Here is a 10,838-nt window from a genome sequence, read left to right on the forward strand (position 1 = left end):
GCCTAGTAGCAATTTGTTTACTGCTTTCATAGCTTAATTATCTCTATGTTTCACCTGACTTTTTGCCTGAAGGAAGGGCTTTATTTTTTTAAGAGGTTTCAGGACTTTTGAACTTCCTTTAAAAAGATCTAGCCTATTTTTCGGAAGAAAAATCAAGAAAGAATCAAATTTTATTTTAATGGCTGTCATCTTTATGTTCTTGATTTAAGCTTCTGTTTGATTAATAGGAATGATCTTGCTTCACAGACTATCAGTTAATTGTCTGTGTAGAAAAATGGTCATAGTCTTTTTAAAATCACATTTACCAAGTTCCTTTCTCAAATAATTCATATTACTGGATTTAAAGGAGAGTTTTTGGCAAAAGAAATACAGTAGGAATGTGGTATATGTAAATAATGTATGGATATGAAAATGTAGTTTCTTACTAGATCCTGTTGTCTTAAAGTGTATTTAGTCTAGTATGTTAACAGTTTCTCAATTCTGAAATATTTTTGTTATGGTTTCTTTAAAAAAATAATGAAACCATTACTTTTTTTTTCCTTCTTTGTACCTCTTCAGCTTTGTAATTCCTATAGATCAAAATAGTCTTAAATTCCTAAGATCTCTGAACAATGAGATAATATTGCTTCAGATATTGTGTTATGATTTAAAATCCAACGTACTAAAGAAAGACAATCTTCCCTAGAAGGTCTTTTGGTTTCCTTCCCAGAGCCTATTTCCCAAATTCATATCCTTGCTTATTATACAGAAGAGACATAGTAAAAGATTAATTTTATCAGGTTTGTCTTAGCTTAACTAGCAGCAAGTCGTATCTGTGAGCAGTTTCTGTCCTAATATTTGTTTGTTTTCTTAAATGTGTTTGGATTATGTCAGGCAATTCTTGTAGATTATCAGTTTATTCAAGTGAATAAAGCACCAGACTGGGAATCAAACACCCACTTGTTCCTTAGTTTAGCCACTAAATCTGTGACTAAATCTGTGACTGTAGCCATGTCATTTAATGATTGTGTCCCACTGGGCTTTTCCATCTGCCCAGCCACTGTATCATCCAGACTCCTGGGCCTTGCCATCTGTGCTACCACCAAACCCCAAGAACCACTGGACCTTTCCATCTTTTCTGAAGGCAAACTGTCTTTTATGCATTTCCTCACACAGTTAGAATGTGAACTCCTTGAGAGCAGTGACTGTTTTGAATTTTTCTTTGTATCCCCAGAGCACAGTGCTTGGTACATAGTAAGCACTTTATATATATATTTTTATTCATTCATTATTTCTCCAGGAAATAAAAATATGTGTGTCATTTCCATGTAAAAATAAAAGTTTAGAAGTAACTTTTAGTTTATAGATAATTAACACAAAAGCATAAATTGTAACTGTCATTTTATCCAACATAGTTTTATAGCAGATAAAAATAAATGAGGCAATTAAGCTTTTAAATGTGACTTAATGTATGCTTTTCTTTTATGATTCACTAAAGTAGACAAGTGATTAAAAGTCTTATCTGATATTGTATTAAGCAAGAGATTTTCTTTTTAAAAAACTTAGTAATAAAGAAAAATATTTTATATCTTATTTGTAATATTAGTATTGTTTCATAAAACACAATATTAGTATTGTTTCATAAAACACTAAAAAATCCAACTTAGACTTTTAGCCAAGATTTAAGATGAAAGGATGTGACAAACTTTTGAAACCAATTAAATAATTTATAAATTGTGTATCTTTACTCTAAGGCATGATGTAGGCTTTCTTGTTTTTTGCAAGTGAGATGAAAATTTTTTTTAAAATTTTCTTGGCTTCAGGGCAAGTGCTTATTTGTGCAAGTGACGATCGAACATGTGCACAGCTTAGAGGATATCTCACTATTGGAGCAAAGGCTTTCTTATTGAAACTATATACAAAAACCTTTGGAAAGGATAACAAAGCTGGAGAAGTAAAGATGAAATTCAAAAAAGAAGACAATTCTAAGGGAAACCTGAAATCTGGCAAAGAATCCAAAGTCTCAAAAGCCAAGGTCAGGACTTCCATGAAACAAAGACCTCCAAAGAAGAAGCAAGAATTGACTTTAACTCAAATGGTAACAAAGATTGAGGATGAAGCTGAAGAAATAGATCATAAAGAAACAAGCAGCAACCAAGAAAGCTGCCTCAAGGAAACTGAACCTGAAGTGTTTGATATTAATTTATCATCTGATGCTGCATATGGCATCCTGAAAGAACCCCTCACTGTCATCCATCCACTTCTGGGTTGTGGTGACCCCTATGCTCTGACTAGGGTACTACATGAAGTGGAGCCAAGATATGTTGTCTTATATGATGCAGAACTAACATTTGTTCGTCAACTTGAAATTTATAGGGCAAGTAGGCCTGGGAAGCCTATGAGGCAAGTGTGTTAAATTATTGTGAGTGTAATTACAGGGTTTTTTTTTTAATATTAGTTTTACTTTTCTTTCGCATCAACCCAAAGTCATTACTAGTTCTTTTTTCCTTCTTTAAATTATTATTATTCTGAGTTATAGGTATTACCATACTTAAAAGTCATTTGAAAATGTGTTTGCTAAACTGTATAATCGTGAATTTAGGAAGTTTTTATAAGAAAGCATCTAAAAATGCTACACTGGGCCAAGTACTCACAAATTGGAAGAGCTAGAAGGAACCTTTGTGAGATCCTCTAGTCCAGTGCTTTGGGTTACAACCCCATATGGGGTCGAGAAAACTTTGGCAACAATAAAAGGTTTCTGAACACACAACAACCAAAAATTAATTGAAAATCAAATGTGCATTGAATCCAAGGTGTTTCTGGTATCATTTGCCCGTGTTGTATCATGCAGCTTCACTGGGCCTTCATTCTGAACACAAAGCATGCACACTTTGCACTGCACATGCCCTCAGGCCATGTTGCTGAAACACAGAAAGGGGTTGGAAGTGGAAAAAAATTAAGAAGCCCTGCTCTAGTCCAGTTCTCTCATCTTAAAGATGAGGAAACAGAGACACAGTGATGGGAAGTGGCTTGTCCAAGATCATACCTACTAAACAGCAGAATCTGAAATTAAAAGCCATGTTTTCTGACTCTAAATCCAGTGTCCTCTCTAGACCTCATCCTAACAAATTCTAATTTTTTCTGTTACCCTACTATCATGTTGTATTTATGTTGAAGTTTAAGGCATAGAATCATATCAGTAAGTCTGCTTCTGTTAGAAAAATTGTATAGCTTACATTCAGTCTCAGCTTTATAATTTCAGTGTTTTTAAATGTACCTATTTTCTAAAAAGACTTAAACCAAGGAAGAGGGAAGGCATCACATTTATCTTCTAGTACTTAAAGAACTATCATGTGGTAGATTGTACTTATTCTATGATTCCAGATAGCAGAATTTGGACCAGTGAGTGGAAGCTATAGGGAGACAGATTTTGCCTCAATATAAAGAACTTTCTAATAAACTGAGCTGTCAAAAATAGAGTAAGTTGCTTCATGATGTGATTTCCCCATAACTGGAGGAATGTTCAAACAGAGGCTGGATGGTCACTTGTGGAAGGCATTATAGAAGAGCTTATATATTTGGTAAGGACTTGTACTAGATGGCCTCTGAGGTATCTTTCAACTTCTCAGATTCTATGAGCCTATAAGTATAGTATTTTGGATGTCCACTTTTGAGAAAAATAAACAGCAAAATAACTATCTTGAACTCAGTCTGAACCAATAGACAGAACCAAGAGAAAACTTTCTAGCAGCCTTGCAGATAAACACATGCTGGCATATCAGACCAGTAGAAATGAATCAAAAGTAATACAGGATTAGAAGTTTGGGTGGAGAATGAGATGAACAAAAGTAATCAGGGAATGATTAAATGTTTCATTCTTAGTTCTCATTGTTCTTAGTGATAGCACATACACTCTGAAGAAGATTTCTTTTGCCTGGGAATAGAGCAGTTAGTAACATTCTGAAGAAAAGGGTTTACAAGGAAAGAGTAGAAAAGTTGGAGAGATTTTTTTTAAAGGTAGGAATAAGAGAGGAAAACATTAAGAGGGTAGAGAAAAGGGGGGCAAAAGTGATATAGTGGATTCCTCCTCCCAGCAGTCTCCCCTATAAACAAAATAGAAAAGAGACAGATTGTCTGTAACCATTTGTTACATGGGATTTGGGATGGAGGAGGGGAAAGGCGTTAGGAAATGACTGTGATGTGAAGAAGAAAAGAACATCAATGAAACATTTCAAAATAAAGGAAAAAAAAAGAAACAATATAAATAGCAAACTTTTCTCCTCCACTACCACCCTGAAAAGAACATATATGTATAATTAATTTTGAGAAGATTGATAAAGTCCATGTGTGTTATACGTCAGTATGTTTATATAAAATGTGTCATGTCTCTATTCTGTTAAGACATTTACCAATGCAAAAGACCTGAGACATCACTTGGAGAGATAAAAATCGTATAGATTTCACTTATTGTTTATTTTCCACTAACATATGATCTTTTATAGATTGGTTTCTATAGCTAAACAATCTAACATTTAAAACAGTTTTTTGGCAGGAATGCAAAGCAAAAATGAAAAGAGAATATAATCTCTGTGGGTTGGTGAGGGATGGTTTTGGTCTCCTTTATCTTTCTGAGGAAATGATCACTTATCTTCCGTAGTTGTATTTCACTGTTTACCCAAACTTGATTCCTTCTTTTGACAAAAGAAAAAAGTTAGGTAATAAAACCTTTAATAGGTAGAGTTTAATGACTTAATTTTAGTTGGAGTGTGATTAATGGAACCTTTTATGCTTAGTCAAATATTTATCATTTGAGTCCTTTGAGTTGCTAAATTCAAGAGTTATACTATACCCCGTAGGGATTAAGGACTGTGTTTTTGTGGCCTAAAAAAAATCTCTCTTGACTTGCAGGGTTTATTTTCTTATATATGGAGGTTCAACTGAAGAGCAACGTTATCTTACTGCTTTACGGAAAGAAAAAGAAGCTTTTGAGAAACTCATTAGGTAATACATAGAGCATTAGTGTGTAACTGGCAAACTATACAAGAGGTCCCTTAAGTGATCCAGAGTGGATTCCAGAAGGAAAACCTATAATGCACATATAAGAAGTATGAAGAAATTGCTGTGTTTAAATTGTTTTGTTTTGCTTTTTTTTTTTAAAGTTTCCTGGATAATGAAAAAAGTTAGAGAAAGATAGTGGGTAAAGGCTCTACTGAAAGTATAAATCTGACCTTTTTTTTTTCTTGGTGGTAGCTGACACCCCTCTATTTCTTTCTCTTTCTCTCTTCCCCAGTCTTTCCCAGAATTTAGAAGGTAAAGCCAGAACTGAAAAGGCAAGCCTGAGAATAGTGGGCTCGACTGAAGTAGTTTGACGTTTTCAGCTTTCCAAAACCCTCCTGACTTGCCAGTGTAAGCACTGACAACCTGTGACAACACAGCTGCCAGATGCAGAAAGTAGATGGTTTTCAGTGGTGGGGTCCCAGGCAGAAATGAAGAGTAGACAGTTCTTTTTCCAGCTTTCCCTGTCCTCCACCCTTGCCTTACCAGTATCCACTACATGCATCCTACTCTCCTTCCTCCAATGCCAAACTTTTCCCGAAACTCGTTTTTTTGTACCCATACATTTATACAGTGTACCCCTCCATAATTATAAAGCACTCTAGCCTCATCTCCCTCTCAGGATCCTTATGTAACATAAGCTCTAAGGCAATTCAGACTCCTACTTGCACTGACAAATCAGGTGTCCAGAGCATGGCCACACCTTCCTTCAGAGGTCTAGATGTAGCCCTGAGGGGTTAAAGAGTTGTTTGTCTGTTAATAGATATATATAGATATAGATATATATCACTAGCCCTAACCATTGTGCTTTCCACTATGATCATAGTTGATATCCATTAGTTATCCAAACTTAAATAGCTTTTAGGAAGGAGTATTTATTAAGGTTGTACAGTAAGAATAGTTGATATACAGATTATTTGCCAACTTGGGGAGGGGGGAGGAAAGGGAGGGAGAAAAAAATTGAAACTCAAAATATTATAAAAGTGAATGTTGAAAAAAGAAAGAAAGTTTAAAAAAAATAGTTGATATAAAACATTCCCCTCCCTCCCCCCCAAAAAAATCTTTTCTTTCCCACAAGTACATAACAGAGTCCAGGGGAAAGTAGGCTGAAGCTTAAAAATTATATGAGGCAAATGAGTAGTCACAGTTTTTGGAAGTCCCTTTGATGGGAATCTTCAATATGATCTCCTTAGGTATGGGGTATGTTCTTCTTTGATCTTTGTAGGACTGTGAACCCAAATCTAGTCTGTCCGTTGCCACTGATGTAGCTACTACCCTCAGGAATGCTGCTGGAATGCCAGTGGGAATATGAGAAGTCCTTTGGACCTCCAAAGTTTGAAAAGTCTGGCTTGATATTTTATAGATGACCTCTGGGATGAGTCCAGATTTCCCCCAATCAATTTGGATATTCTTCCTATGCAGTTACTTCCAATTTATCTAGTGACTCCTGAAAGACATCTAAATTGACCAAGACATTTTCATACTGAATTGGAATGCCTTTGATCACTTTGATTCAATTACAATGCTATCCTACCTGGTTTAAGTACCAGGATGCAGCAAAGCTTCGACACCCTTCCCCCATCCCCTCCTGTTGTTACTGCTCTCCCTCTTCATATTACCTTGAATCTATTGACTTTTGTATATGCAAGTTGTAAGTAAATGTAAGTTCTTTGAGGACAGGGACCATTTTGGTTTGTTTGGGGGTTTTTTTGCATACATGGCACCTAGTACAATTCCTCATACTTAGTAGGTGCTTGATAAATGTTTGTTGAATGGAAATTCCCATTCTCCACACAAAGGCCAAACTAATATTTATACTCTAAAAAATCTCAAAACTAATACTTAAGCTCAAAAATTAACCAATTCCTTCCCAGTCCCCCAGCAGCCCATTTAGTTCAGCAGGTAGTAAAAATACATTGAATTATTTATTACTTTGAAGCATATTGAAGTAATTCAATAGCATTGCATTGCTATTACTTTGTAGCCGTATAGCACCTACCCCACCACATTTCCTTATATTTACAAGTGGCTTTGTATCCCATAGGGATCAGTGATAGACTATAGGTAGACACAACAAATGTTTGAATCTAATAATGGCAGATCTTGAAACATCAAGAGTATTCTATACATTAGTTTACATAATACTTTCCCATAAAATTAAATAGTTTTGCATGTTACCCGACATGATAAATCTAAACCTCTTGTACAGCTAATTTTCTATTTTAATAAATAAATCCTTCCAAGTATCCAGTCACCTGTATTGTTGAAGTTTCCTCATAATATTTTTCCTCAGCTAAATTTTTGAACTTTGAGGAGTTCTTTAAAAGGCAAAAATTGTTTAAGGAACTGTACTATGGGAATCAGTTATATTAAAGAGCATTTATATTAGCGACAGACAGAGTATGACCTCTACCACAACCTGCATATGCCAAGTTCTAAGGAATGCAAATATTACTGTTTAAAATATTTTAATACATAATAATATAAAACAGTGGAGCTAGCAGTAGAAGAACTGTTTGTAGTCATTGGAATAGTATAAAAAGACCAGTCACTTAAAAAGAAAGGAAAAATTTCTTTGGCAGTAGAACTAGCAGTAGGATTCTACCTATTAGAGAATAATAGTAAACATTAGTCTCAACTTACATTATTGGTCAAGTATTATTATTCACAGTTTACCAATTAGGAAAGTGAGACACTGATACCATGAATGTCCCATGATGTAAAGTGGATTAGTGGTAGAGCTTGGTTCAAAAACCTTTTTTTTTTTTTTTTCCAAATTTGTAGGTCATTCTATCATTAATGCTTCTCTAGATCTTCTAGGTGTCATTGAAGATTTTAAAGCAAATATAATAAAACTTCACTAGTAGAGAATGAGATGCAAATCCAAATGATGGAATAATTTTAAATTAGTGAGATTTTATGAGTTTGTATGGCCAACTGCACTAACATAATAAAATGTTGAAAGTAGAGGGCCCTTATTGAAAAAAAAAAGATTATGTATAGTTGTAATTTGAGTTAAATCAAGTTAATTTAAGTAATTAATTCAGAAGACTCACTTCAAAAAAAAGTTTAACTTTTTTGAAAGAATTGTCACTTTTGTATAAATATTACTGTACTTACAAATTGATTATAACAATTTTCATTTTTTGAAGGTTTATACTTTGCATTTTAAAGTTTTTTTTTTATAGTTTAGTTTTGCAGCCATTATTATTTATTTAACTTGCTTAGTAAAACTAGTTGAAACAATTTTAAAATCATTTGGAGGCAAATTTTCAGTGTAACAAGTATTAATCATGATATTAGAAGTATCAAAACGTTGTAGGTATATATGGTTTCAGTATTGTATTAAGAAGACAGCAATCATACTCAAAACAATATTCAGTATTTTTGCAATAATTTGCATTTCTTTTAACTAAGTAAGAATATGTATTTTTAATGTTTAACTACTTTAGTTAAAAAATATTAACTTTTTGAAACAAAAATTACATATAACCCATTTATTCCAGGTTGGCATTAGAAGCTTAAACATTTAGTTACACAGCAAATTCAACCTTTACTTTCCCTTTCCCTTTTATGGAAAAAAGACAAACTCCCTGAATTTTTCAATTCTTAGTTTGATGTTAATTAGCATAAAAGAAGACTTTTAAAAACAATGAAGCACGGTAGAGAGGCAAGGAGCTCCTAGTACAGACTATTTTATCTGCTTGCATGTACATTGTTGCATAGAGTTACTGTGTCAGTTTTTGTTTTTTGTTTTTTTTTTGTTACAAAGGAGGGTTCAATCTGGAAGGGGGAATATTTCTACTTCAGAAATCATTATAAAGACAAAAGACATCAATAAAATTTAAAAAAAAATAATAGACTCATAGAACCCTAGACCTACAACTGAAACATTACCTAAAATCCAAGTAGTACATACTTCAGCATTTACAAAATTCTGAGCAGTTTACAGTTTACAGTGTCTCCATGTACATGATTTCATCTGATCATCACCACAATTATGTGGAGTTAATATTATCCATATTTTCAAATGAAGAAAGTGAAGATTAGACATTAAGTGACTCACTCAGGGACCCACAGCTAACAAGTGATAGAGCCAGGACTCAGATATGTACTTTCTTACTCCAAGTACTATACCGTTTCTAATAAACACACTAGAGACTTACACTAGAGAATTTAGAATACTTTTCTTTTACATCTTATAAGCAAACTTCTGTTTCTTAAGTGGTTTACCCTTTGCCTAAGAATTATTACTCTCTTCTAGAGTAATAATTACTGGATGCCAGTGTCATAATTAACTTTTATTCTTTAGCATTTAATGCTTGGCCCTTATAAGTATTGGTATTAGAAAGAAATTGGGCTGAAAATAGTTCCTGACTGTTGTGTGGTGACCAATTTCTCTTCTTAATCATCCTAATAACTTTGTATTTGTATATATATGTTGTCTCAAAAGTTGTATGACTAAGAACCATAATTTGTATTCCAAAATTATATATCTGAGTTTTAGGCTATAGCAAACTTAAACTAAAATGGAACCTAACATATCCAAAGGACAGTTCCTCAAGGAATTAAGTAGCAAGTTTTTTGGTTAATCAGAAACTCCTTTTTGTTTCAACCCTATTTTAAAATCTTTCACAACTATGGCAGACTTCTCTGACACTCTGACACTGCAGCCCATGCTGACTTCTCTTTAGTATAGTATTTAGTGTAGTATAATATAGTATTTATTAATTTGCGATACCAATCCTAATTTGCTCCCTAATTGTTTTATATCAACTTTTGTCTCTTCAACTAGATTGTAAGCTCCTTGAGGCCAGCCACTAGTCTTCTACTTATTTTATATGTATAGCACAGTGTTATACATGTTGTAGACTCAGTTTTTTTTAACTTCCCTTTATAAATAATGTAGAGGAACATAATTTAATCTTTTATTGTTGAGAATTTTGTGGCAATTGCATGTAGTCATGCAGAGCCTCAATTTGATTTATATATAGATTTATAAAATTCTTTTGAGGGTACCATAATCCTTCACACCACCTAGGTTCAAAACTTCAGTCATCTTCAAATCTTCATCTTACCTCACCCCCCCCACCAATATCCAGTCAGGTGCCAGATCTTATTGAGTCCTGTCTTCACTGTATATCTCACATTAGCCCCTTTATGTTAACATAGCCACCACCCCAGTTTAGATCATCATCAATCTCCCCTGAGCTATTGCAGTAGTTTTCTAGGCTCTTTTTTTGATCATGGCTTTCAGGTAGTCCAATAGTTTTTTAAATTATCTCTCCTGGATCTATTTTCCAGGTCAATTGTTTTTCCAATAAGATATTTCACATTGTCTTCTATTTTTTCATTCTTTTGGTTTTGCTTTATCGTTTCTTGATTTTTTGTAAAGTCATTAGCTTCCATTCTAATTTTTAGAGATTGCTTAATTCTAATTTTTAAGGAACTATTTTCTTCAGTGAACTTTTGGACCTCTTTTTCCATTTGGCCAAGTCTGCTTTTTAAGGCATTCTTCTCCTCATTGGCTTTTTGGACCTCTTTTGTTTTGATCTTCCTTGTCACCATAGTAACTTTCTATAGTCAGAGGTTTATGGGGGTTTTTTTCTATTGTTTGCTCATTTTCCTATTACTTGACTTTTAACTTTTTGTTAAAGAAAGACTCTGCTTCCAGAGTGGAGGGCACATTGTCCCCAGCTTCAGGGGTTTTGTGCAGCTGTTTTCAGAGATACTTCTAGAGATCTGTTGGGGCAGCTGGGTGGCACAGTGGATAGAGCATTGTCCCTGAAGTCAGGAGGACCTGA

General features: G+C 34.0%; 1 protein-coding gene across 1 annotated transcript in view; it reads left to right on the top strand.

Moving 5' to 3' along the window:
- Positions 1-10,838, top strand: part of ERCC4 (ERCC excision repair 4, endonuclease catalytic subunit) — a 41,840-nt gene that overhangs the window by 25,722 nt on the left and 5,280 nt on the right. Inside the window, exons 8-9 of the mRNA XM_027839489.1 lie at positions 1,803-2,382; positions 4,888-4,980. Coding sequence (XP_027695290.1) covers positions 1,803-2,382; positions 4,888-4,980 — 673 coding nt within the window. The remainder of the gene's footprint in view (positions 1-1,802; positions 2,383-4,887; positions 4,981-10,838) is intronic.

Source organism: Vombatus ursinus, unplaced genomic scaffold (assembly GCF_900497805.2).
Source record: "Vombatus ursinus unplaced genomic scaffold, bare-nosed wombat genome assembly UNPS02014832.1, whole genome shotgun sequence".
In the NCBI taxonomy this organism is placed as follows: domain Eukaryota; kingdom Metazoa; phylum Chordata; class Mammalia; order Diprotodontia; family Vombatidae; genus Vombatus; species Vombatus ursinus.